Source organism: Quercus robur, chromosome 11, assembly GCF_932294415.1.
Source record: "Quercus robur chromosome 11, dhQueRobu3.1, whole genome shotgun sequence".
Taxonomy (NCBI): domain Eukaryota; kingdom Viridiplantae; phylum Streptophyta; class Magnoliopsida; order Fagales; family Fagaceae; genus Quercus; species Quercus robur.
This window is the reverse complement of record NC_065544.1, coordinates 302,600-329,692: the sequence shown is the minus strand read 5'-3', so window position 1 is coordinate 329,692 and position 27,093 is coordinate 302,600. Positions and strand designations below refer to the sequence as shown.

Sequence of the window (27,093 nt, the reverse complement as noted above, 5' to 3'; positions counted from 1 at the left end):
TTTCCTTACATACTTGCTTTTTGTTTCCTTTAAAAGGTTGGATGGAATGCCATGTTGTCTTTTTTTTTTTCTTTCTCCCCTTTGATGGAATGCCATGTGTCTTTGGCAAGATGCTATATGGGATGGATTTCGTCTACAAGAGTTACATAGAAGGATATATTTATTTATTGTTTTGGGATGTTATTCTATTTGGTCAGAGAACTTTTAAATCCTCTATTATTGTTGAGATTCGCAGATTGTACATATTTGTTTTACTGTGGTTAAAAAAAGGTTAATTGATGCATTTTCTTAGAGATTATTATTATTGTAGATGTTTAAATGAAGCAATGCATGAACACTCACTGAACCCTACTGCTTTGTTATAGTAATGTTAACTATTGTTTATCCAATTTTATACATAGTCTCTAATTTCAATGTTTTCTCTATTGTACATTTTTCCTTATATGTGGATCAGATATGCCAATTGAAGAGTGGTTAATAGTATTGCTAACATATAATTTATAAGATTTCCAATTGAAAATCAACATTTTAAAGAAAGTTTGACTATGATGAGAACTATTTTGGTACTTATTTTTTCTAGCTATGATCACACATGTTTGGATTGTTGGTCATCTTTGTTTATGATAGGTTTCGTTCCTCCGCAACGCATGTTAGTACCATGTAAAATATTTTTTTACATCATTTTACAGTTGTGAGCAAATTTAAGACTCCAATGATATTGAAATTCTTAAGATATCCTATAATGCCAAAGGAGGTATCTTAATTCTTTAATTTTTAGGTGGTAGTTCTAAATAAGTTGGCTTCCTGTCAAAATGATTGAATATGGAATTTTATGGTTCTTTTTTTTCTTTAATTCCTTCATCAAGATAATGTTCAGTTTTATTTTCATTGTCCAAGCATATATACTCTATTTTGTGACTTCATTATTCCACTCTAATATGAATGGAAATATTAAATTAAATAGTTAAAATTGAGTTTGGTGTTAAACAAAGTTCAATAGTGTTTTTACGGTTCATTTGTTTAAACACAACAAACTTTTTTGGATTTTAGATAATTATAATTGTTAAACTGGTATACATACAGTAAATGAAATTTAGTTTTTAGAGTCTTATCCATTCTAAATACCTTTTTTTTTTCCACGTTTTTGTAAAAGCAGTAAAGGCAGATAAGAAAGATAATGATTTCTACAAAACATATAAAGGGTCGTTCATTGTAATAGTCATTTAAGCTATTATGAAAATTTATAAAGGTAACATTTCACTGAAATAGAAGACTTGGAATGGAACTTAGTGACAAAGTTATCAATTTTACTTATACAACTTAAAAAATTTATAATAACCTTTACGTTTCTTTAAAAAATTTCTTTTATATTTGCAACACATATTGATGACATGCAAACTCAAAATTTTTAACGACAACAACATAAATATAGGGTATTATATTGCATGTCTTATACGAAAGACAAAGGCCAAACCTATCAAAGGATTTTTATGGTGAGTGTTGTAAAGCTGACCCTAAATCATAAAATGACCCCGCGCATTGCGCGGGTTAAACACTAGTTAGCTAATAATAATCTAACCCTTAAAATTTATTGTGAAAAAATTGTGATAACATTTCCTCCTTTTTTCCTTTTTTCCCCCCTCTTTTTTTTATCCTCCACACACGGCATTTCTTTCCTTTTTTTTTCCCCCTCTTTTTTTCTCCTCCATACACATACCCTTACTCTTTTCTTTTTTATCCTTCTTTCCTCCTTTTTTTCCCCTGCCATTCCTCCAAACTCTAGAACGTTCTAGAGCTCTCCTTCTGAGTCTTTTTTTTTCTCTCTCTCTCTTAGCACTTCGTCTGTTGGTTCTTGGCGGAATCGATAGTGTCTCACTCAAGTTTTGGCGACGTAGAATCCATTGGAGTGCGCGATGAAGATGAGGCAGTGGAATTCGGAGACGGCGAGTGGCTGAGAGGGAAGGGCTTGGAGATCGAAAATGGGGTCGGAGTCGGAGTCGAAGTCGAAGTCGGAGGGTTTGATTGGGAGGGATTCGCCGATTTGATCGAACCCAGAGCTCGGTGTTGTTGACGCATTCACCTTCAATTTCGTCTTGTAATTCTATCATTTTGCTATATTCTAATTTTTTTTGTTTTGAATTTTGAGGAATCCTAATTTGCAAGGGATTGATTTTTTTTTTTTTTTTTTTTTTTTTTTTTCCTTAGCTGATTTGGGAATTTGTTATAGATTTTTTTGTGTTTGGATTTGGAAATTTGTTGGGAGAGCAGAGAGATGAGATGAGAGGAATAAGGCACAGCATGAGAACTGATGATTTATCAAGGGTAATTTGGTAATTTTCGGAAGAGCCCAACGGATAGCTTCAAAACGCGCGTTCTCTTCACAAATATAAAACGCAACTTTTTCCAAAAAGTTGCGTTTTATACTTACCAAACACTATTTTTGGACTGACTTTTTTGAAAACGCAACTTTTGAGCTTCAAACGTTGAAACAAACAAGTACTTAGTGCAATTGGTACTTTGATGCATCTTGCAAATTACACATGACCTAATCTGGCATTTGCAGTTAACTTTCTAGCAAGGTATAGTTTTGCACTAACTTGAAGACGTTGGAATGGAACTAAGCACATTGCACCAAAATTCTTTTATACACATGAGCTTGAGAAGAGCGGCGGTATTGATGTTAAGTAGATACAATCATGTGATAATTTGGCTGATATATGGTGCATAACATTGGTATGCGTTGACTTAAGGATCTTTTTATCATGAACAATGGAAGTTCTTTGTATTCATGTGGGGGAGTACATTTTCTAAAGGATATGTGCTGATTGTAGTCTTTTTCCTTCGCTAAGGTTTTTTCACACTGGGTTTTCTTTTGCAAGGTTTTAATGAGGCATTCCTAAGACACTCGAAGTGATACAAGAATACTATACTCTTTTTCCTTAGCCAATTTTTTTTTTCTTCCCATGGGCTATTTCTTTGGAAATGTTTTAATGCGGCATATTCTTAGGAAGTGGTTATCCAAAGGTGAGTGTTAGAAATAAAATCTGATTGGAATGTGTAAAGTTTTGACAATGAAAGGGTTACTTGGGATGTATAAAGTCTATAGAGGAGATGTATATCCATAATTGTACTCTCTAATGCAACTTTGGGTGAGTTTGGTTCAGCTTTTTGAAAAAGTGCATAATGAAAAAGTGGAGTTTTGTAAAAGTGCATAATGAAAAAGTGGAGTTTCAAAAAGCTGAGTGTTTGGTAAAAGCTGTTAAAAAGTGCATAATGAAAAAGCTGAGTGTTTGGTAAAAACTGTTAAAAGTGGCTTTTTGAGGGATAAATAACCAAAAAGGACAATGTATATATAAGGGATATTTCAAACTTTTTTTTTTTTTTTTTTTTTTTTTTGTGTGGATGTGAGTTTATTTCATACTTATTATAAATCATCTATTTCATATACTTACTAAACAATAATAATAATAATATTAATTAAATCTAAATAATTTCCATCAACATGAAGCACAAAATAAAAATGTAAAAAGATGATAAAATATACACCAATAATCTAAGTTTAAATTGTACTACATAAAAATGTAAAAACATATAAAATACATATCAATAATCTAAGTTTAAATTGTACAACACAAAATTGCCCTTGATACTTAAAATCAAATAAAATATAATAAATCTGTCTTCTCACTGCCTCATGCATCAAACACTCTCTGATCTTCATCCTTAATGCACTTGACACACTTCAATTCTCTTGTTTTTATTTCCCTTGTCTTAGCAAGTTTTATAAATATTCTCTCTCCATCCTTCATCACCCCATCATAAGCCTTTACCTCCCAGACAGCCTTTTCTGCTCATCTTCACCTCTTTAAAATTTTCATAAGCAGTATTATCTAAACATCTAGGTAAGCTTCTGTAGCTCTCTTTTTGTAGTAAGTAATAAGGTTTGCAAATAAAATATAATGCATCAAATACACGGGGTATACTAGATGAACAACACAGCTAAGCTTACTTCTAAGATTACAGTGATTATAATTTAGAGAAAGGATATGTTCCTGGAGCAAACCTCCACTCAAACAATGTTCTGAAAAATTTCTGAGCTTCAATTTATCTAGATTTCTCACCTACCCATTTAGTTTCTTGTAGACAAAATGTTTATTCTCCTCTTAATCATTGTATCTACTATCTCCATTAATTTCCTTATTGAAGACCCAAAATTCGAAGTGTCCATACAAATTATGTTCTCCTAACCTAACTTAGGTGTAGTTATACATTTTCCACACAGGTTTAGAAAAAAGTTGGAGATTTGGAAAGGACCCTACTTGCTGAAGTGAAAACCATACATTTAATGGTAATCTACTGGAATTTCATGGTTAGAAGAAACTTAATTGGGTGCTACACTGCAGAATTTGCTAATTCAAAGTAGTGGTTCATACATGAAACAAACAAATCTTATGAAGGGGATGTTTCGCAAACTAGTTCTTAAGTTATTGAGTTTGCTATGTCTAGTTCAAAAACACCAAATAGAAACTAAAACCAGTTCTTAACTTCCAAGTTGAATTAGTTTTTCTATTTTAGCATTGATTCAGAACCAATATCTGGTTTGCCAAAGCTAGTTCAACTTATAAGTTAGGTAACATGTAAATAACAGCCGCTAATGTGACATAACATTAAAAGAATTCCAAATCAAGTAGAACAGACAGGAAAAAAGTATGACCCTTAGAGGCTGATGCATCAAACTACAAACTCAGATCACATGCAACATTTTTGAAATTCACAGTTAAAACTCCAATATTTACCACCGCCCACAATCCACCAGCAGAAAAATTCAGTAAGATGTTTTCTCTATTTAATATAGTCAAAGAATTTTCCAAGCACAATACAGAAAATAGTCAATTCAATTCAATCCAATCCAACCCTTTAGATATAGGGCGCCAATCACAGCCTTAGATATAATATCCATAACACAGGACAGGAATTACATTAGACACAATAGTGGATACTTTACATATCCACTTTTTAGTTCAAGAAGAAATGGTTTCTAAGAACAATTCCTATATATTATCATCTTAAAACATATTTCATTACACGTTGTAGAGAATACTTTTAACCAGAAAAACTTTCAAATGCATATAACTTGTACAAATTAATAGTCTTTACACTAAAATTACCAGCAAGACTATTACCAGTCACATGGTCATTAATATGTGCACAAGATAGAAGCCTAAAGTGAAAGCATAGCTAGTTAAAAAATAAAAAAAAATACTTGCACATAAGACACAGAACAGAGAAATGGGCTAAGCAAAGCAAACATGTTCTTCCATTTCCCTTAAGTGGAAGACAGCATGATAACAAAACATGTTCTTCCATCTCCAAGTTAATACACATTCATAGCAAGATCCGAAATTTTGTTATAACAAAACAAATAAACAAAAACACTTCATGAGAACATGTATATATTCCAATCAGCAAGATCCGAAAACAATACCCATTATATATTCATCAAACTAACACTTCATTATATATTCCAATCAGCAAAAACAAATAACAAAACAAGTAAAGGAACCCACACTCGGTAAAAAAAAAAAAAAATCAGATCAGTGTTGGTACCTTGTTTTTGGTAGCAGATCAGTGTTTTTGGTACCTGAGAAATCAAAACCCACACACCAAAAGTGAGAAATCAACCAAAGAACAGAGAAATCAAACCTAGATCCATGAGAAATCAACCAAAGAACAGAGAAATCAAAACCAAAAAAACCCAAATCAGACCCATGAGAATCAACCCCGGTTCGATCCAAATCAAAACAACCCATACCCATGACAAATCAACCCAAAGAACACACAGAAAAATCATTACCCATAAAACAAACCACAATCCAAAACTACAGAAAGACTTACGGAGAGGAAGAACCAGAAAGAAAGAAAGAAAGAAGAAGAAGAGGAAGACGAAGCGGAAGAAGAAAAGGAAGACAAAAAGAAAAAAGACAGAGAGTAGAGAGACTTACGAACAGTGAACGACGCAGAGAGAAGAAGATGGAGGCGTCAAATGCGAAATGGAGAGCAGAGATCAGAGATGAGGGGCGTGTGGGTATTTCGGTCTTTCAACTCATGCAACGGTAATATAACAAAACGTGCTATGCGCGTTTTGATTTATGGACAGCTGAAGGTGCATTTTCTATGCGCGTTTTGCCTTCAGCTTTCCTAAAAGTTCAAAACGCAACTTTTATAAAAAAGTTGCGTTTTGAACTTTACCAAACGCAGAATGTGGCTTGGCTTTTTTGAAAACGCCCGTTTTGGGCTGAAAAAGTGGAACCAAACGGGCCATTTATCCCATGAACTCTACAAGAATTCTAAGGTTATATGTGTGTGTGTGTAATTCTAAGGTTATATATATATGTGTGTGTGTGTTGGGAGGGGGGGGGGGGGGGGTGGAGATTGCTTTACTATAATTGTACATATCTAAGAGATATCAACTAAAGCTTGTGAATGACCACTTGAATACAAGAGTTTATTTATAAATATTCTTTGTCTTCTTCTTGCTTAGTTTTATCTATTTAACTTATTTCACAACAAATGGAAATATGCAACAAAATAAAAATTCATCAGCAATAGTCAATTTTTTGTTTCTTTCCTTTAAGCGTGTATGTGCAATTTATTTTTATTTTATTTTTGGGAGAAGGTAGAATGTTGGGATTTAAGTAAACTAATAATTTTGGGGGGCTTGATATCGTCTTTTACTTAAAAAGAAAAAGGAAAATAATTGTGGGACTTAATGTAACGCCCCAAAATCATTTTAAAAAAAAGGGAGTCTATTCAATCTAAATAATTCATAAAAGTATTAAATAAATGCAACCAGCAACCTAAAATCTTATCACAATTGTTAAAGTTTTAATTCCACCAAAGATAAAATATCCTCAAAATAATTCTCCAGTACAATATGTAATACCATAAAAATAATAATGAAATTCTCAGTTTCACAATATAATTTGTAACTGTTGTCTTCCAAGAATTTCTACTCCAATGATTCCTTTAATGTTTTTTTAAGGGGAAATAAAAAAGGGGGTGAGATTGGGGTGTGGGAACAAACCTTTTAAATGATAGCAAAGTTATAACTTGCAAAGCTATCTATATTTTAATATCAAATATTTCAAATAAAAATATCATTATATTGTGAGTCATCATAACATACCAACACCATCATACAAACAATTTCCTAGGCTTATCTCGTGGTCAACGTTTACGCTTTGTTGACAAGGTTATGTTGTCCCCTTTTTGGGACTGGAACTATCTTTTCATCCCCTTTTTTAAGAGTGACTCATTTGGAACTTAAAGGTGCACTCTCTTGCTAAGAAACTCCCTTTTCAGATCTTCAATGGTATGCTCCCTTACTAAGGAAGTACCAAATGTGCACAGTCCCCTTTTTTGGGATTGTCTCTTGCTAAGGACTAGCTATGTTATGATTGTTACTTGCTAAGGACTAATACAACACTGAGCTTTTAATCATGACTTGCCATAGAATTCAAAACAAATTCAAGATACTCACAACAAATAATCCAATCATAATACTCAAAAATACAAAGATTTCTCTACACATACAAATCTATATATTACTAAAAGCTGAAGCATAGTATTTATTGGTGCTAAGCTCCTATTGCGGCACCTCATTGCCACATCATTTGCCACATAATTATTATTCTTTTTTTTACAAAAAAAATATAAATAAATTATTAACTTTACATATTCTTCTTTGTCGGTTTTAACATCTATATATATATATATATATATATATATATATATATATATATATTTCCTTTTTATTTCCAATTTTCCTATAAATTTTTTTTTTTTTTTTGACATTCACTTTTTAAAAAAAAAAAATTTTACACTTTCTTCAATCTTTCTTCTTCCCTTATTTTTTCATCTTCCCACTACCCTTTACTTTAATATCACTATTCATCTTTCCATTCATCTTCCTTTATTTTTCTCTTCTTATTTACTCTCTCTTACTATAAATTTGTCATTCTCTCTTCCATTCTTTGCATAGTTATCTCTCACAAATAGGTTATCTCTCTCTCAATGTTTTGGTGGATTTTTATTTTTATTGCATCTCTGCTTTAGGTTGATAAATTTTTGTGTTTTTTAGAACTCTAATTTAGGTTGATACGATTTAGTTGTGTGTTTTAAGTAATTATTAAGGATCGTCAATGGGCCGGCCCGTCCCATTTTTACTTAGCCAATGGATACAATGGGCTGGGCATAATGGACTATTAATTAGTTAACGGGCCGGGTTGGGTTGGGCCAAAAGAGAAAACCTTAGCCCATGACCCTGCCCATGGGCAATGCTCATTTTGTCTTTAGCGAGGTGGGCTATCGGGTTGGGCCTAATAGGCTACCCATGGGCTTATGTTAACATATTATTTTATTATTTTTATAAGGAAAGAATCAATTATTTATAAGGGAATAATCAATCTATTTTCTTAAAGGAAAGAATTAAAGAATTTAATACTTAGTTACAAATTTTTTTACAGTCAAATCTATTTAATTTTTTGTTTGGTGATGGAAACCTATTTATTTTTTTTTATTAAGGCTTTAAATAGTTTTTTATTTTTATCTTTAATAAAAAAAATGTCAAATGTTTAATTCAAATTTGCTAGACTACTAGAAAAATATATATTTAGTAAACTAAGTTTAGCACAATTACTTTGAGTATCTTAGTGGTTGAGGGAGTTCTCATAAGAAATTCCTCTATAATATCTCAAGATCAATTCTTCATACACTTCCTATATATTTTTGTTATGAATTATGAGTTATTGGGATGGGTCAACGGGTTAGGCCAATGGGTTGGGTAACGGGTTGGGCTACTAGGCTAGCTCACCGGGTACCCATGGGCATAAAAACTAGCCTACGGCCTGACCCACTAGGCTAGTGGGCTACCCATGGGCCTTAATAACAATGGGCCGAGCCGCCCATTAGCCCGGTGGGCCTTCGAATTTCTGGGTCGGGTTGTGAGCCGTGGGCTATTTGATGACCCTTAGTTATTATTATTATTATTTTTCTTTGATCGTTAAATTTTATCCAATTACGTTATAAAAAATTAAAGATAGTAGATAAAAATATAATAGTATTCCATTATATAGCATAATTTGGATAATTTAGTATTTATTGTTATATCTTTTAAATTTTTTTTTTTTTTCCTTCTCATCTTATTTTATTCAATATTCAAATTCAACCACATCCTCCTTATCATTAAATTATTGATATTTTCTCTCTCTTTAAAAAAAAAAGTAATATTTTACTTAAATTCAAATAAAAGAAAATTATGCTCATCAAATTGTACTCATTTTTTTAACATTTACATTTTCTCCAACCTTTCTCATTCCCTTTACCTTTTCATCTCTCTAAACATTCTACCTTGATATCACTCTTCCTCTTTCCTTTTATCTTTCTTTATTTATTTATTTATTTTATTATCATTCTCTTAGTATAAATTTTTCATTCACTTTTCTATTCTTTACATAATTTTCTCTCACAAAAAATGGGTTATTTCCCACTCTTTCTCCCTCAATTTTTTGGTGGATTTTATTTTTATTTTTCTTGCATCTCTATTTTAGCTTGATAAAGTGTTGTATTCTTTAGAATTCTATTTTGGTTGATGAAATTTAGTTTTGTGTTTTAAGTTTTTTATTTTTAATTTTTAATTTTTATTTTTTTATCACTTTGATTGTTAAATGTTATTGTGGGGCCCAATAATTTGAGGCCCTGGCCCATTTATTCATTGGGGCCCAAGACCCGAGCCGAGGAAGGTTATAGCTCAGGCTAGGTAATACGAGTACAAAATAGTCTTGGGACACAGCCGAGGACGATTCAGTCCTCGACATGTCTGAGGTCTCACTGAAAGGAAGGGCAAAAACGGTATAGGAGCAGCTTGGAAAAAATCTAAAAATGTCTAGGTCAATAGAGAAGGATACGCTGGAAAGTGTAACGACCAGGGAAAGCTGCCCTTACTGCCATTCAATACTCTGTGCCAGACAGAGTAATGCTTTTCAGCTTTTACAACCACCTCCAAACACTTTGGATATGGGCTGATGGGACAAGTATCAGCCCTGAAAAGTTGACCTACACGTGGACGTTGGAGGAGGGGTAAAGGTTAATATAAAAGGAGAAGTAAGCGGTCCAGAAAAAGGGCCCGGGAAAAATGGCCAAAAACCAGAGCCTCCCAGCCCGCCTCCTGGAGAAAGACTCCTAGGGCGCACACACTTTAATTATGTATGAACACCATGGAAAACCCACTGTCTTGTGACCAAGGCCTAACCTTTCAAACCCACGCTTTACAAATGATATTGTTTGGGCCTTTTACGTGTGAACCCAACGTTATTACGGGTTGTTACAAATCGAGTCCTTACAATTGGCGCTGTCTGTGGGAAGGGCTTGTGTGTTGGCATAGATGGTAGGTCGAGACAGTTCCCTTGTCATTTCTAACAGCCGGTTGTAGTGTTTTGGCATAAAGTTCCACTAGGGGCTATGTTTCTTTACTAGGGGCTACGCTTCGTAGCATCAACGGCACGGATAGTTCTAGGGGCTTGGCCGAGGAGCTAATTCCCTTAAAACCAAGGTCTCATGCCATAGCTGAGGGGTTAATTCCCTCAACTACTTAACAAAAACTGAGTTTTGGACAGAACCAAGGTATTGCATGATCCTCAGACTCAAACCTATGGGGAAACCAACTACTTAGAGGAAAAATCAAGTTTTGGACAGAATCAAGGTATTGCATGGTCCTCGGACTCAAACCTATGGGGAAACCAACTACTTAGAGGAAAAACTGAGTTTTGGACAGAACCAAAGTATTGCATGGTCCTCGGACTCAAACCTATAGGGAAACCAACTACTTAGAGGAAAAACTGAGTTTTGGACAGAACCAAGGTATTGCATGGTCCTCGGACTCAAACCTATGGGGAAACCAACTACTTAGAGGAAAAATCAAGTTTTGGACAGAACCAAGGTATTGCATGGTCCTCGGACTCAAACCTATGGGGAAACCAACTATTTAGAAGAAAAAATCAAGTTTTAGACAGAACCAAGATATTGCATGGTCCTCGGACTCAAACCTATGGGGAAACTAACTACTTAGAAGAAAAAATCAAGTTTTGGACAGAACCAAGGTATTGCATGGTCCTCGGACTCAAACCTATGGGGAAACCAACTACTTAGAAGAAAAAATCAAGTTTTGGACAGAACCAAGGTATTGCATGGTCCTCGGACTCAAACCTATGGGGAAACCAACTACTTAGAAGAAAAAGCTAAGTTTTGGACAGAACCAAGGTATTGCATGGTCCTTGGACTCAAACCTATGGGGAAACCAACTACTTAGAAGAAAAAGCTAAGTTTTGGACAGAACCAAGGTATTGCATGGTCCTCGGACTCAAACCTATGGGGAAACCAACTACTTAAATATCTATCAAGTTTTGGACAGAATCAAGGTATTGCATGGTCCTCGGACTCAAACCTATGAGAAAACCAACTACTTAGAAGAAAAAACCAAGTTTTAAACAGAACCAAGGTATTGTATGGTCCTCGGACTCAAACCTGTGGAAAGGTCAGCTACTTAATAAGAATCCTAAGTTGCTCAATCCTCGGATCAAGTACCAGAAGAGGTTAAAGTTATGAAAGTTATTAGGAAGATGGTAAAACGCCTTATTACTCGGCAACCTGTAGGGGCTGTTCATTTTTGGGTTATATATCCTCGGATGATTACCTCCTACACTGCATCAAGCATTCAGCTGTCATCTCGGCTATTTTTGGGGTAAGTATTGTTTTCTCAGGTCGGCATTATTGTGCCAAGCAACTCTGTTAAGTTCATAATAATATGTTTTCTTTAGCAAGGGTTTCGACCCTAAGTGTCGTTTGTTCAGGTTGGCATTATTGTGCCGAACAGCTCTCATAAGTTCATAATAGTATCTTTTATCTTGGTAAGGGATTTTGGCCCTAAGTATCGCTTTCTCAGGTCGGCATTATTGTGCCGAACAATTTTGTTAAGCTCATTATAAACATCATTTTTTCAGTAAGAGGTTTCTGCCCTAAGTGCCATTTATTCAAGTCGGCATTATTACACCAAATAGTTCCAATAAGCACAGAGCGAGATCTTTTCATTAACTGGGATTTCGTCCCCAAGCATCGTTCATAGTATAAAAATAAAAAAAATAAAAATTTACAGGATAGTAAGTCTCTTCGCGGCATAACTATTTCGAAAGAAGAGATAGAATGTATGAAATCAAGAAATGACGACCTTTATTAATGTAAAGAGGTGTTACAGCGTACAATGAAGGGCTTAAACAAAGCCTATATAGAAAATGAGTTACAAAAACAATAAAAAAAAAAAAAAAAAAAAAAAACAAAAAGAAATCTTGTTAAGCTCTGCTCCCAAGTCTTTCCAAACTCTGCCCCAGTGGCACCCATATTGAGAGGAGGACCTTCCTTGGTGGGAGAGGAGAAGAAGAGGAAGAAGGAAAAGCACCAGGATGGATCTGGTGGTGGAAAGAAGAAGAAAGAGAGTCAAAAGGAGGCACCAGTGAAGGAAGAGAGGAAGAAGCAGGGATACTTTGTCCCTGCGTCAGTTCTGACTCCTAACACGTTGGTGCCATGTTAGCTATGCTCATAAGAGAGTGGCTGGTACTGATAATGGGTGATCCCAGCTCAGCCGCACCAAAAGTTTGACGCAACGAGCCCCTGCTTCGGATTTTGACTGAAAGGAGGATGAGAGATATCTTGAGTCTCTCCCATCCCTGCCCTGACCGAGCCATTTTGAGCTTCGCAAGAATGTAGCATTTCTGGGAAGGGTATGGTCTCTTCATTCCCACTCCTATCTTGGACTTATCACGATTCAAGGTGTGAGCGAGCGGATAAGGGAAACTCTGGGGGAGGCTAAGGATTTTTAGATTTCAGAAGGATTAAAAGGGTCTCTGTACAAGAGAAATAACTTCTCGCTTTTCTTCTTATATGAAGGGCAAAACGGAAGGAATTTAATTTGTCCAGATTTCCAAGAAAATCTGTAAACGAGAAAATACCCGTTCCACTTCCCCATACCATCAATAACCATCGAATTTAAATGGTCTCGTAAAGGGAAATCATTAAAGGCACGTTTTGGATAATCAAACGGCAGGAACGCATTATGAATGGATTCAGAGAAATGTCTCGTAGTCCTGAATGTTTCCTGGGTAGATGAAGAGACACCAACATTAATGAAGGACAGAGTTAAACGAGCCGTGATAAAAGCTTAGCATTACCAAAACCCTCCTCTCCAACCAAGAGGTCGGACAGCAGGATTTTGAGGGGCTATTGTGGGGCCCAATAATTTGAGGCCCTGGCTAATTTATTCATTGGGGCCCAAGGCCCGAGCCAAGAACGGTTATAGCCCAGGCTCGGTAATACGAGTACAAAATAGTCTTGGGACACAGCCGAGGACGATTCAGTCCTCGGCATGTCCGAGGTCTCACTGAAAGGAAGGGCAAAAACGGTATAGGAGCAGTTTGGAAAAAATCTAAAAATATCTAGGTCAATAGAGAAGGATACGCTGGAAAGTGTAACGACCAGGGAAAGCTGCCCTTACTGCCATTCAATACTCTGTGCCAGACAGAGTAATGCTTTTCAGCTTTTACAACCACCCCCAACCACTTTGGATATGGGCCGATGGGACAAGTATCAGCCCTGGAAAGTTGACCTACACGTGGACGTTGGAGGAGGGGTAAAGGTTAATATAAAAGGAGAAGTAAGCAGTCTAGAAAAAGGGGCTGGGAAAAATGGCCAAAAACCAGAGCCTCCCAGCCCGCCTCCTGGAGAAAGACTCCTAGGGCGCACACACTTTAATTATGTATGAACACCATGGAAAACTCACTGTCTTGTGACCAAGGCCTAACCTTTCAAACCCACGCTCTACAAATGATATTGTTTGGGCCTTTTACGTGCGAACCCAACGTTATTACGGGTCGTTACAAATCGAGTCCTTACAGTTATCATATTGCATTATAAAGAATTAAAGATAGTATATTAGAATATACTATTATTATATTACATAGAATGATTTGGATAAGTTAGTGTTTACTGTTATATATTTTAATTTTACTTTTTTTCTCATATAATTTTATTCAACATTTAAATTCAGCCACATCCCGCATATATATCATTAAATTATTTATATTTCCTCTCCTTTTTAATTTTAAAAAATTTACCATCGCACACCCTTAGTGCGGTGGTTACTTCACAAGTATAAATGCTTGTAGGGTGTCGGGGGCAAGGGCCGGGGTTCAAGTCTCCAGGAGGGAGTTTCACACACTTATACAATTAGATTAGGCTAGAGTAGAAATTCTATCTTGTATCTAAAAAATTTTAAAATATTATATTTTGCTTAAATTAAATAAATAAATAAAATTGACCATATTAAGTGAAGTAATGCTAGGGAAACACTCATTCGCACACCCATTGCATCAAAGGAAAAATGAAATACAATACAAATCAAGTTAGAAACACTAAATTAAAAAAATTAAAAAAAACTAATAATGCATATTTAATGTCATAAAATCATTATCAAATTTTGGATAACGATAGGTTGCCAATGGAAAGAGATAGAGAGAGATGGTAAAGAAAAAAAAAACAATACAAAGTAATAAAGTGTAGATAAAGAAAAAAAAAAATCAAGTGTCAATTAGCAACCGTTGATTGGAAAACAAAAAGGTTGTAAGGATAAGTAAAAAATAAAATAGAGATTATCGTGTGGAGAACATTAAAAACTTTATAATGTAGTAAAATAAACTATTAAATTCACTTTAAAAATTAAATCAATAATTAAATACAATCATAGTACTAAATTTAAATTTAAAATTAATCAAACTCTAACTATGGAAACGATATTAATCATAACCAAAAAAAAAAAGATGTTCTCTAGTAGTAGTAGTAGAAATTACGTAAGAAATAAAGTTAGAAAATTTTAAAATTTCTTTTTTGACCTTTCATTTAATCTTATTTATAATATATATATAATTTTCATACACTATTACTTTTGAAAATCTAATGAACAATGCTACCTCTCATTTAATGTATTTGTTATGCAAATCATCATTTAGTAAATATACGATAATGGTAAAAAGCATTGCAAATTAGATCACTAAATATATATATATATATATATATATATATATATAATTAATTAGTCACCATCATTATGGAGTAGTGGTCTATAATTTTACACATCCAAAGATATGGAATATATAGAGTTTTCTTAAAGGTATGAGTAAAGATTCACATTATACATATGTGCGTGTGTGTGTGTGTAAAGGTAAAAAGAAAGGAATATTTAAGGTTTATATTAACTTAAAACTAATGAAAAACCAATGGTTAATAACTAAAATTATAGTATTAATAAGATATTTAAAGAGATCATCTTAAAAAAATTACCACACACAACGTGCGGGTATGCAACTAGTTTAAATAAGTTTAGGTTGTTCCACAAGTTTTTCATATAACAAATAGTCAATGTTTCCATACAATGTGTACATCAAATATTTATAGGATATCAATATATTTATAAAATATCAACATATTTCTTTGATATAAGGATAGTATGATAATCAAAACTATTTTGGGAAAACCACCAAAATTAGTAAACACCACTTACCTCTAAATTGCGAAAATGAAATCTACACCCTTGAGTCACAATAAATCAATAGAATTAGAACCTAGCAACACCAAAAATAGGTCCATCAATACATGAATCTCCCACTTAAAAATTCTGTTTTCACACTTAAATAGTTTTATCTATCAATATTATTTTCATACTTAAGTAGTTTTATCAATCAATATTAAAGCCTACAGAGATGTTAGATTCTTTAAGATACACTTCAGCTTTGTCAGTGGGCTTGGCTATTGAATTTGTGGCCATCACTGCTGGAGTTGCAGTTGTTAAGTTGATAGATGGGAGCATTGAAATGCCCCTTTTGATGCCTAAACTTGTTGACCAGACTTCATTTTGTAAGCTTTTCACAACTAATCTAATTCTATTCACTGCCTATATCTGCCACCATAATTCCTTTGATGCCGCAAAACATAAGATATTGCTGGACACGTATTTGGACAATGACAAAGGTGTAGATGCATGACAGATTGGTGGTGAATTTAGTGAGGCCATATACAATTATATAATAACCACAAAGCACCCTTTTTCCCATTAATATAATCATAGATTTAGATCCATAACAGCAACACCTATTTTTCTGTTAGGTATGCAAATAATAGATGCTTCCTATAAGTGTGGGAACAATTGCTAGCCATTGAATATTCCAACTTTGTATATTTACGGCAAAACAAAATCATACCTGCAATCTCATGCAAAGCCACAAAGCAGGGAAATAAATTTAACCGTGTGTGTCGCTAAAAGAGGAGAAGCCTCCTATTTACACACACACACACACACAACTCAAGATAAAAGGCTAGGGTGTTTTTTTTTTTTTTTTTTTTTTTTTTTTAAGTTTATCAAGGCCCACATATATATATGCCATCTCACTTAGGCCTCTTATACCATAATAATTATCTGATTTAAATATCTTAGGCCCAAATCAATTAAATCCATTTAATTATGAGCCTCCTTTTTAATTTATGTATAAGAAAGAAATTAGTAATAAAATTATGGGGTGTTACACTTAACATGTCAAAAGCACCAATAATATATAGAAAATATGACTGAAACTAGGACAAAGAAAGTTTGATAAAATTTAATAATAAAATTACTAGGGTGTTAGGTTTTGTACACCAATATTGTTAAGCATCCACTACCAATCCAATTTAGTACACAATCGGGTAAGTAAACACATAAACTATCCAATTGGAAGATTTAAAAATAGGGTTTATTAATAAAACTCTCTTTGGTTGATTATATTAATCAATTGGTCCAAGAATTTAGTCTAGAAAATAACAACTTTGCTAGAAAAGCTCAAGAACATTGCATACCCTAGAGACAATACTATGGCAAAAGTAATATCTAGCAAGAGTATCACATTTTGCTAGAGAGATTATAAAACCCTATTCTAACAATAGGAAAATTCAAGAATACTTATGAACGAAATAGCAACTAAACATCAATCTAACAAAACAATTATGAAAAGAGACCAATTGATTTCAATAATCAAAATGTGAAAAACATGTTTGGATTGATAAGTGGACAATTTATAGCATCGGGGATTCACCCCTAACCCTAGCTTAAATTCTCAAGTTTCAATAGAAAATAAATACTCTTAAAAATTGATAAAAAAAATAAGGTTTTCTAGCAAACAAAAAATATGGCTACCCTTGTATACTTTTAATATTTATAAACTCTAAAACCCTAAAAAATCACATGCTCCCCAAAAAAGAAAATAAAAATGTCAATTCCCATTTTTTAGTAGTGGGTCAACTTCTAGGTCAGTTTTAACCTTGAAAACAGTAGATTATGAAGTTTTTGTAAACTAAAAGTTTTTATATCTTCAAGTCCTCTTTTTATGGCTGAAAGAATCAAGTCAATTCAACATGGTAAAAATATTTTCATGTCAAGATTTTTTCCAACTTTAGCTTAAATGTATTCCTCTCTTTCCTTTTATGTTTCCTCACATCATTGACTTGTTAAATTCGTTAAAAGCCACTTCTCAATTGATCTTAACCTTTGGATTCTCTTGCCTTCATGTCTACATGCTTTGTTTTAATCTCCTACAAGAGAAAAATACGCCTAATGAGTATATTTTAGAGAAAACTTGTAAACTCTCATATGTACATGTAAGTGCAGGAGTAAACACAAAATAGATATGATAATGCTTATCAAAACTTTGATAATATTGTACTTTTAAGCTATTACAAGACTTTGAGGTACTAAAAAGTAAAAACTAAGATCACTTAAATAAATGAATGCATAATAGAAAAAATACCACATTTTAGTCAAATAAGTTCAAAATTCATTTAAATTAGTCTATTCAAAGTTGTGTAAATATAAATAATTGTTACAATAAAAATGTAAATTTACATTGGTACTATTCATTTGCATTTAGTTTTTTTTTTCTTTATGTATTTCGAGGATGAAGAAAGACAATCCATGATAGTTATTATGTGTGAAGAAAGAAAAATAGTTAAAAAATTTATATTTTTAATGTAATATAGTACATAGTAGATAATCTAATGTGAAGTATTTTTAAAGTGAGTATGTAAATAATAAAAAAAGTAAATTATTATGCTAAAATAAACAGAAATTTATGCACGAGCTGGTGCTAATACTTTAATTATTAAATCCTATTTCTTGGAAAAAAATAAAATAAAAATAAAGGGTAAAATCAATTAAACACCCTTGAGGAGTTTGGGGACCTTTTTTTATGCTTTTGGGCTAAGGCTTTCTGTGGGTTGGAGAGTTGGGCCTGACCCACTATCTCTGCAGGACCTTGCTCAAGGCCAGTCTATACACAAGACAAAGCACCCCAAAGAGACAACAAGTAATATATGTGTGAGTATATAATATATGTGTGTGTGTGTGTGTGTGTGTGTGTGTGTGTGTGTGTGTGTGTGTGTGTGGGGCAGAAAAGTTAGTCCAAATCGTTAGCGGTTAGCCATAGTTAAAGCAACAGAATCATAATACATTTAAATAATGGGTTTCCACAAGAAGTGAACGGAAGAGAGCCTGTACATGCAAGTTAGACTAACAAGCTTAAGGAAAGAGAAAGAGTGATGAGTCTAACAATACATTTAAGTGAAAAAGCTCAAGAACAATAAAAATGAAAACTTTAACACTTTAATGTTCAAAAAAATGTAAAAGCAGAATAAGGAAAGTAAAGAAGGCATGGAATGTATGTGGAAAACCCTTTGGAAAGGATAAAAACTATGGGTGAGAGAAGGAAAGAATGTCCCTCACTCTTGATGTTCTCTATTATGTGAAAGTCAAGGTTTTTGTACAATTGTGATGTTCTTCCCAAAGAAAGTCTCTCTTTTTACCTCACTTTCCTACCCAAACTTCTGCTGCTTTCTCTCTATCTTTCTAGGTTCTTGCCCTAGTTGCTTAGCAATATGTTCCTCTTATAGTATGAGGAATATTGCTGGGTACATGAGGACAGTTGTCAAGCCATGATTCCCTCATTTCAAACTCTAATACAGCTATTGTACTATACTAGTTGGAGGAGAGAGAAGACACACCAATGTTAAGGTAGTGGGATGGGGGGTGACTCTGCTACAACATAGGGAGCAAGCTATAGACAAGGAAAGGGACATCAAGGAGGCTAGAAGTGATACATGTGTCCTTAGCAATGATCTAGCACAAGCTCAACAAATAAGGGGTGTTCTATAGCATTTTACTATAGGGGGTTGATATCTCCCTTTTGTGCCAATGCTAGGTGTCCATGCCAAGTGCATTTTCAGCCTTCCCCAAGATAGTCACGCTATTGGCACAAGCCAAAGATGCTCTTCCTCAACCAATGTTCTTCTTCCTTTCCTCACAGCTAGCCCACATGTAAGGTCCGAATTTAACCACGTCAGGACTCACACATGCTTTGGCTAGTGTAATGTATAGAGCCCAAACCCCAACTTGGACAACCTTATTACTGAGGTAACTCATAAAGTTTTACATTTTAAAGAATGAGTCTAGATAGCTATTTCTTGTTTTGATGGAATTACAAAGAGTGGGTTTATTGTGTGAGGGAGGAAAAAGATTGTCTATTAATGCATGCTATTTCTGTTGTATACACTCTTCTATCTTACTAAGTCTTACTTCACTCTTTCTCCTTCTTCTTTTTTTCTTTCTCTTCTTTCCTTTTCAACTCTTTGTGTTGATTGCCTAAGTCAGTATCTCATTTCCTCTTATGGGTATTGTTCCTATTTATACTAAATCAAGCTCTCTTGATTTCACTCTTTTACCCTTATTGCTCACCAACTACTTTTGTCTACTGCAAACACTCCTCAAAAGTACCCACTACCCTTCCGGCTTATAGGTTCAACCTCCACTACATTTGGACATGCTCAACATTTTTACTCTCTTCCACTACCTATCCCATGACAAATTCTTATCCATTCTGTTCTGTCATGTACCTCTCTCTCCTTTGAAGGGTAAAACCTTAAGTCTCTCTCTACCAATTTCTCTAGCATGCATCAAGTGGTCTCGGTTGGTTTACTACCTATCTTGGGTAAACATGCCTTCCCAACAAAGCACCTCCCAAAAGAGGTCTTGGCAGGATACTAGAAATAGGCTCTTTTCCCCTTTCCACTATACCACACCCTCTATAATTCCCTTAGTTGTGGGCCCACCCCCTTGCATTGGTTGGACACAGGTTGTTGGTGTTCTGACCATTGTATTGTTGTCTTCTTACTTCACGCCTTGTCTTCTTCCTTTCCCGTGGAGTTTTTGCCGCTTCTATGTGATTTTGTCCCTTTTTATCCTTTGTTGGGACTAAGGCCTTCTACTCGTGTTTGGCCCTTATGGAAACGAAGTGGGCTTGTTGGACTTACCACATCTTGCCTTGTTGGGCCTATGGGCCTTTCAATGTCTTTCCTTTATTGTTTATCTGTTAATACCTGCTGGGTTGGCCCATTGGGCCTCTTTCCTCTTCCCCTCTTCCTTGGACCCATTCAAGGCCTATTTTCTTTTCTCTTGAAGAGGGTCATCTCACCTTGGCCGGTTCTCTCACGTTGCCCATGGGTTAATGTGTTCTATTCCATGTTCTTTATGGCTATTCCTTCTCTTTGAAGTTTGAACGTTAGGGGCATGGCCCCATTATTTTTGTTATTATTCCCTAATCTTTCCTTTCTTTTTTTTTCTTTTTTTTTCCTCTCTCGGCTTGATTTGAGCTTTTCTGTCATTGAACCTTTGTTATAAAAAATGGGTATCAACAAGGAGTAATGCCAAGCACATCCATTAACATTTCAGAACTAGCTAATGTAGTACCTAAACACTAACAGTGTTGCACACAGTTTGTGCACTCTAACTTAGTTGGCAACAACATATTTTCGATAATTCATAGCCTTAAGTATATAGCTCTGCAGTCTCTCATGGTTCATTGCTGAAGCACACAAAACAATCTTCCTTTTTTTCTCCACAAATTTTGTATCATCAAAAGTCAACATCTACTTCCTAAGCCATTTCTCTCTCATTCCTATTTCCTACACTTTGTACTGTTGATTCTAAAACTTCATTTGGTTGTCAAGAAAGAAAATAAACCCAATATTTCCAATCCTCATTTCATTTTATTGCTTGGTTTTGACTTTTGTCCCCAGAAAAACAGAAATTTTGGAAGAAAAAATTGGGAATTATGGATCAAGGGCACAAATCAACCAACTTGAATATATATATCTTGTGTAGCTAATTTAATTCCAAAAACAATAGAAATCGTGGGTAAAGAACATCAAAATATTGAGGCCGTTTCTCTATTTTTGTTCTTAAAAAACAAAGAATTGGAAAAACTTGTTGGATACCTCTTGAGCTGGAGGTAGTGTACACCTCTCTCTTGTGTCTATCACACAACATGATCTTACTTACTATTTCTTTCTTCTTCGATGGCAGAGATCTGTGCGATTCAGTGTCGATGAAGATAAGAGGGTAAGTGATAGTTTAAAGAAAAACCAAAATTTTGGGTTTTTTCAGCTTTGAACTGAAATTTCAGATTTTATGATACCTGCTTTGAGTTTATCCATGGTATGTTGATACTGCCAACTGGTTTATGAGGGGTGAATGAATGAATGGTAGTGTGAAATCGAAAGAGGAGAGGAGGTAAGTTAGAGTGCACAAATTGGTGTCTAGGGACTATATTGGTTAGTTTTGAAACATTATGGGTGTGTTTGGCTGGCATTACCACAATACTCAAGGGTGTATAACGGATTTTACCCAAAAAACTACTAACACAGCAGCAAGCAGCACATGAATTAGAAAAACTATCTACAGCAACATAAATAAAATCCAAATTTGGAATAAAACATTTGTTTCTCAAAACAGCATAATTATTATTATTATTATATTCTAATAAAACATTACCGTACAATAAAGTAAAGATCTTCATAATCCTTTATCCTTGGGACCGGGACCCATCATCATCTTCTTCCGATTCGCATAACTCTTAGCATGAAAGTCCACAAAAAGAGCCAAAAGAGAGGCATTGAAAACAGCATTGAAGCACCAACCCCAAATCCCGGAGCACCCGGAGCCGGTAAAGTGGTGATACAACATCAGACCCGAAATCGCAAAGCTGAAAACGAATTGCACAATCTGGATATTTGTGACCAATCTCTTCCACTTGGGGCGCACACCCATTGCGCACAATAAGTAGTAGGTGTACATTACGAGGTGCACCAACGCATTGGTGATTAGTGCCACAGGGAACAGAGACTGAGAAGTGTGTAGCCAAAGGTAGCACATGATCAGGACCGTCGCGTGGTGGTAAACGTGGAGGAAGGTCAAGCGTTGGATGGAATTAGTGAGAATGATCAAAAGGGTGTCACCAAATTCTAAAATCTTGGAGAGGTAGAAGATGTAGGCCCAGAAGAAGAGGGGCCCAGAGGGAGAGGTATTGGGTGGGAAACAAATGATATAATTAAAATTAGGTGGGTGTGTGAGGCTTGAGAGAGTGCAACCAATGGCCATGATGAGAGAGAGGAGGAGGAGAGTGAGGTTGTGGAGGGCTGAGATGGGTTTGAGGATGTGGATTGGGATTGGGATTGCGTGGAGTTGGAGATGATGATGAGAGAGGATGTAAGTGAGGGAGAGATAGGAGATGAGAATGAGAGAGAGGAAGAGAGGGGTGGAGGCTGGGGTTTGGCCTTGGGTCCATGAGAAATGGAGGATGGTTGGGTGGTTCACAAGCCAGTATTGGAGGGATGATATAATCATCTTCATCTTCTATTTTTATGATTACTACTGTGGGGGAATTGGGAATTGGTTATGTCTATGGTATGGGTTTAGCGCAGTTTGAGTTAAGGTTGTTTCACGGGAGAGATAGAGTTTCTGCCGCTGCCAGCTCTAGGTGGCGAGTTGGAGCTGCTTTAGCTTAGAAGAAGAGAGATATGAGAGAGAGATAAGAAGATTCTATTTCTAGGTGAAGAGAGGCACACGGCTGTAGGGAAAATAGGCTTTGAGTGGGGTCTGGTTATCAATATGAGGTCCAGCCCAATTAAGTTCAACCATCAGCCCTCACGTAAGCCCAAACCCGTGTTACTTATGCCTCCAGCCATCAATTCTTACAAACCCAGGTTTTAAACCAACTTCAATCCAATCACACTAGCCCAGTCTTAAAGTCCACATCATGCTTGAATAAATGTTGACCCTAACCCAACCTGTTTAGGTTTCACTCAAAACCCAAACAGCTCCAGCCCACACAACTTAAAAGGGTCCACAAGCTTGCTTTTCCTTTAATTACTAGCATGCCATCACATTTTTCCATATTTTCATGTTGGTCCATAAATTTCCCAAAATGCATTTTGACTCAAAAGTTTCCCAAAAAATACATTTTGATTCGACACTTTTCCATATTCATGTTTTGACCCTAAAACTTTCCCAAAATCATGTTTTGACCTCAAAACTTTTCCTCCCAAATTTTCATTTCAATCCCTAAACTTTTCAAAAATCAAACTTTGACCCCAAAAACCTTTACAAAAGTACATTTTAGTCCCTCAACTTTCATAAATTGCATTTTTTTCCCATAAGGTAACCAAATTCCCCTTCCCCCCCCCCCCCCCCCTCTCAAAAAAAAAAAAATTGGTTTATTGTGCTGAATATACTTGGAGAATAAATTTGCTTAAGGTGACTTTTTCTCCCCTCTCTTCATTTTTGCATTGTAAAGTAATTTATTCACATGTTAGATATATAGTAAATAAATACTAACATAGTAGCTATATATTATTTTCTTACAACATGGTAAACTTCTTTCACATATTATTTATATATATTTGTATGTTTTGCTTGCACATACTGTTTGCAATAATATTAACTTGATACGTTATAAGTGAATTAAAATACTCACATGATATTTATATTTACTTGTTTGTACAACGAGGTTAACTAAGAACCTGATCAAGGTTCAATTTTTTAATTATCAAGAACGAAATATTACAAATAAAAGGTGTTGAAACTCTATTTTACAACCTGCATTTGACCTCTCATGAAGGGTAAAAGAGTAATTTCAACTTTAAGATAAGCATCTTAATTGTGGTCATTGGGTCCTTAATTTCATTTCATTAGAGTGATCTTGATGTTGTAATGATCAAATTGACTGGTTATAATCCTTAATCAAGCAATCAGATTGAAAGTTATCATCAAATCAAGTTTTAATGGCCAAGATGCACTCTCACAAATTAAGTCTCACTATACGTGATTATGAACAATTAATTATGATTGGTTATAATTAAAACCAATTTGGAATTAATGATGTGTTATAATCTGATTGGCTAGGACTACAACTTATGGTAAGGTTGCACATACTTGATTAATTAGATGATCAAACATTAATTATTCAATAAGTAATTGGTGTGATTATCTTTTTAATTGGGATAATTAGGTCATGACTTTGTGGCTGATTAATGTTAATTGGAAGCTAATTTAGGGCCAAATAATGTTAATTTAATTTGTTAAAACAATTTTCAAAGAAATGACCTTTACTCACTATTTCATTGATATTTCTCAAACCATTTTGAATTTGTGAGTGCGATTAATTTTTCTAAAAACTAGACATTTAGGGCTTCAATTTGAGTATAAAAATGGAGTTTTAGTTATTTTGCTTGCTCACCACTCCTACAAACCTCCAAAATTGATGCACCAACCTTCCCTAAAGTTTAAAATTGGGATTAGGATCATTATTTTCTCTCATCCTTTGTCAACTCTCATTTAATGTCTTTCCGTTCATATTTTCTCTAGTACTACTATATAATCTCCCCCCCCCCCCCCCCCCTCCCCCTCCTCCCCCCACCCCCTTCTCCTCCATTCCAAGACACAAAAAGATTCTCTCTTCTGCCCCTCTTAAGTTCTAGTGAAATAGAGTTAGTCTTGCCATATCTTGATCATCCTAAGACTTAAGATATTGAGCAAGCCTCACTCTCCCTCTACTCCATTCTTAATTTTGTAATTATCTCAAATCCTTGAATCTGGGATATCACCATTTACACACATTCACTATAATTTATTTTCAATCCAAATGTGATGATGAATAAATGGAATTAGGGCTTATCACATTCACACACATTTAAATTCAAATAAGTAGCATGCCAATTTAAATTAAGGCAATAAACATGCAATTGATTGATAATACATTGATTGATTGAATGATGTGACGTGAACCTTGGACATCGTAGTTCAGAAGACTGGTTTCACCGGGCAAGGTGGGTGCCTAACACTTTCCCATCTCGTAACCTAGCCTCCGAGTTTAGATCAAGAATTAGTAGATCAAATACTTATTCATGTAATTTTCAATCTCTAGATTGTAACTAGAAAATAAAACCACGTACATTATCTTATATTGTATCTATGACCAAAGTTGTGTAATATCCTATCATTGATGTATATTCATTCTCAAATCAATAAAATGATAAATTTTTCAATTATGGTTTTTTTTTTTCAATAATTAAATAAGTGGTGGCTCCATTGTAAAACCCTTAATCTAAGGGGAAAAATGTAATTAGTCAAACCACCATTTTGAGAGGCACCAACGTGAACTCACACAGCCTATTCACATGAGTTTGGCCCAAACCAATCAGTTCAAAATTGTTTAGGAGCGCGGTCTCTTACAAGAGGATGGATCGTGTGAACCACAATTGAACCGACCTATTATGGATCATGTGAACCACAGTTGAACCGACCAATTATGGAAACCGCGCATGGTGCAATTATGTTTCAAACCACCTATATATTTGGAATAAAATGTTACTATTCTTTCAAATATAAGGAATAACTATTCCTCTCTAACGCTCTATTTGTTTTGTTGGAAAACGTTTTGTAAAAATAGTTTTCCACATTTTCCAATGTTTGGTAGCATAAAAAAAAAACTGGTCAACAGAAAACTATCTTTAGTTAACGGAAAACACTAATAAAAATAAAGTTTATTTTCTATAGGCTGTTTTTCAAAATTTTTTTTTGGAAAACAATCTCTCTCTCATGTGTTGCATTTCCTATAAATATTATATTCATCTGTAGTCGCGGGAAACATTATTTTTTTGCGCATTCTCTATCTCATAGTAAGCTCTTTCATTTTTTCTCTCTTCCTTTTACTTTTTCTCTCCTTAGTCCTCATACCCTCATTGTCACTAACTCTAGTCTCCCCTCTTCATATAGATCTTTCTCTTTCTCTATCTGTCTCTCGTCTCTATTTTCTCCATGTTTCTCTTCTCCTCTATAATATAGTTCTCTATTTTTTTCCCCTCACTGATTGGTCAATAGCTCCGACTTGCAAAGGAAAACAGATTTGCAACAGTTATTATTTCATTCCTCTCTACCAAAATCTCAATTCTTTGCTTTAAATTTCAAGCTTGATTTTATTTTTTCTCTAAGAAATTTTCAATTTAATGGATTCCAGACAGAAGTTACTTCTTTTTTGCACATAAAAGTGCAAAAAAAAAAAAAAAAAAAAAAAAAAAGGAAAGAAGAAGAAGAAGAAGAAGATGAATGAATGAAGTAAAAGACGAAAATAAAATTTTAAATATAGTGCCTCAATGGCTCTAAATTACTTTTACACAGGACAATATTTACGGTAAATTAAAAATATTGTTATATAATTGTTTAGGAAAATTGCATTTGTTGGCGGATATATTATGCAATGATGACATATTATACAAATACGTCACATAAACACATAATTTAGAGTAATATTGAAAACTTGTAGTTGACCATAGTTAACAATTAGTGTACTAGTAAAAATAGTAGACAATTAAAAGTTATTGTTATTTGTACTTATTGAAGATATATTCCCCTGTCAATTTATATATATGTGTGTACATGTTTTAAATTATATAAGAAATATAAATAAAAAAATTGCATACCAAACATCAAAAAACGTTCTCAAGCTCATTTTTAAGGTTGTTACCAAACACCGGAAAATGAGATAGTTTTCTAAAAAATGCTTTTCAGAAAATGAACTA

At 34.4% G+C, this 27,093-nt stretch overlaps 1 protein-coding gene and 1 long non-coding RNA gene across 2 annotated transcripts; both read right to left on the bottom strand.

Annotated features, from left to right (window-relative positions):
* Positions 1 to 3,515: 3,515 nt before the first annotated feature.
* On the bottom strand, positions 3,516 to 6,159 carry LOC126707182 (uncharacterized). The gene is made up of 2 exons (XR_007648854.1): positions 6,003 to 6,159; positions 3,516 to 3,863 (listed from the first exon to the last, which is right to left on the bottom strand). It is a non-coding gene; the product is annotated as an uncharacterized LOC126707182 (long non-coding RNA).
* A 15,741-nt stretch (positions 6,160 to 21,900) lies between these two features.
* Positions 21,901 to 23,069, bottom strand: LOC126706661 (elongation of fatty acids protein 3-like). Its single transcript, XM_050406194.1, has one exon. The coding sequence runs from the start codon at positions 22,865 to 22,867 to the stop codon at positions 22,031 to 22,033; it is 837 nt and encodes a 278-aa protein (XP_050262151.1). The 5' UTR covers positions 22,868 to 23,069; the 3' UTR covers positions 21,901 to 22,030.
* Between the last annotated feature and the right edge of the window lie 4,024 nt (positions 23,070 to 27,093).

What these genes read in the sequence shown, in the direction of transcription:
- LOC126706661 (XM_050406194.1), bottom strand. Translation starts at nt 22,867, where the DNA reads ATGAAGATGATTATATCATCCCTCCAATACTGGCTTGTGAACCACCCA.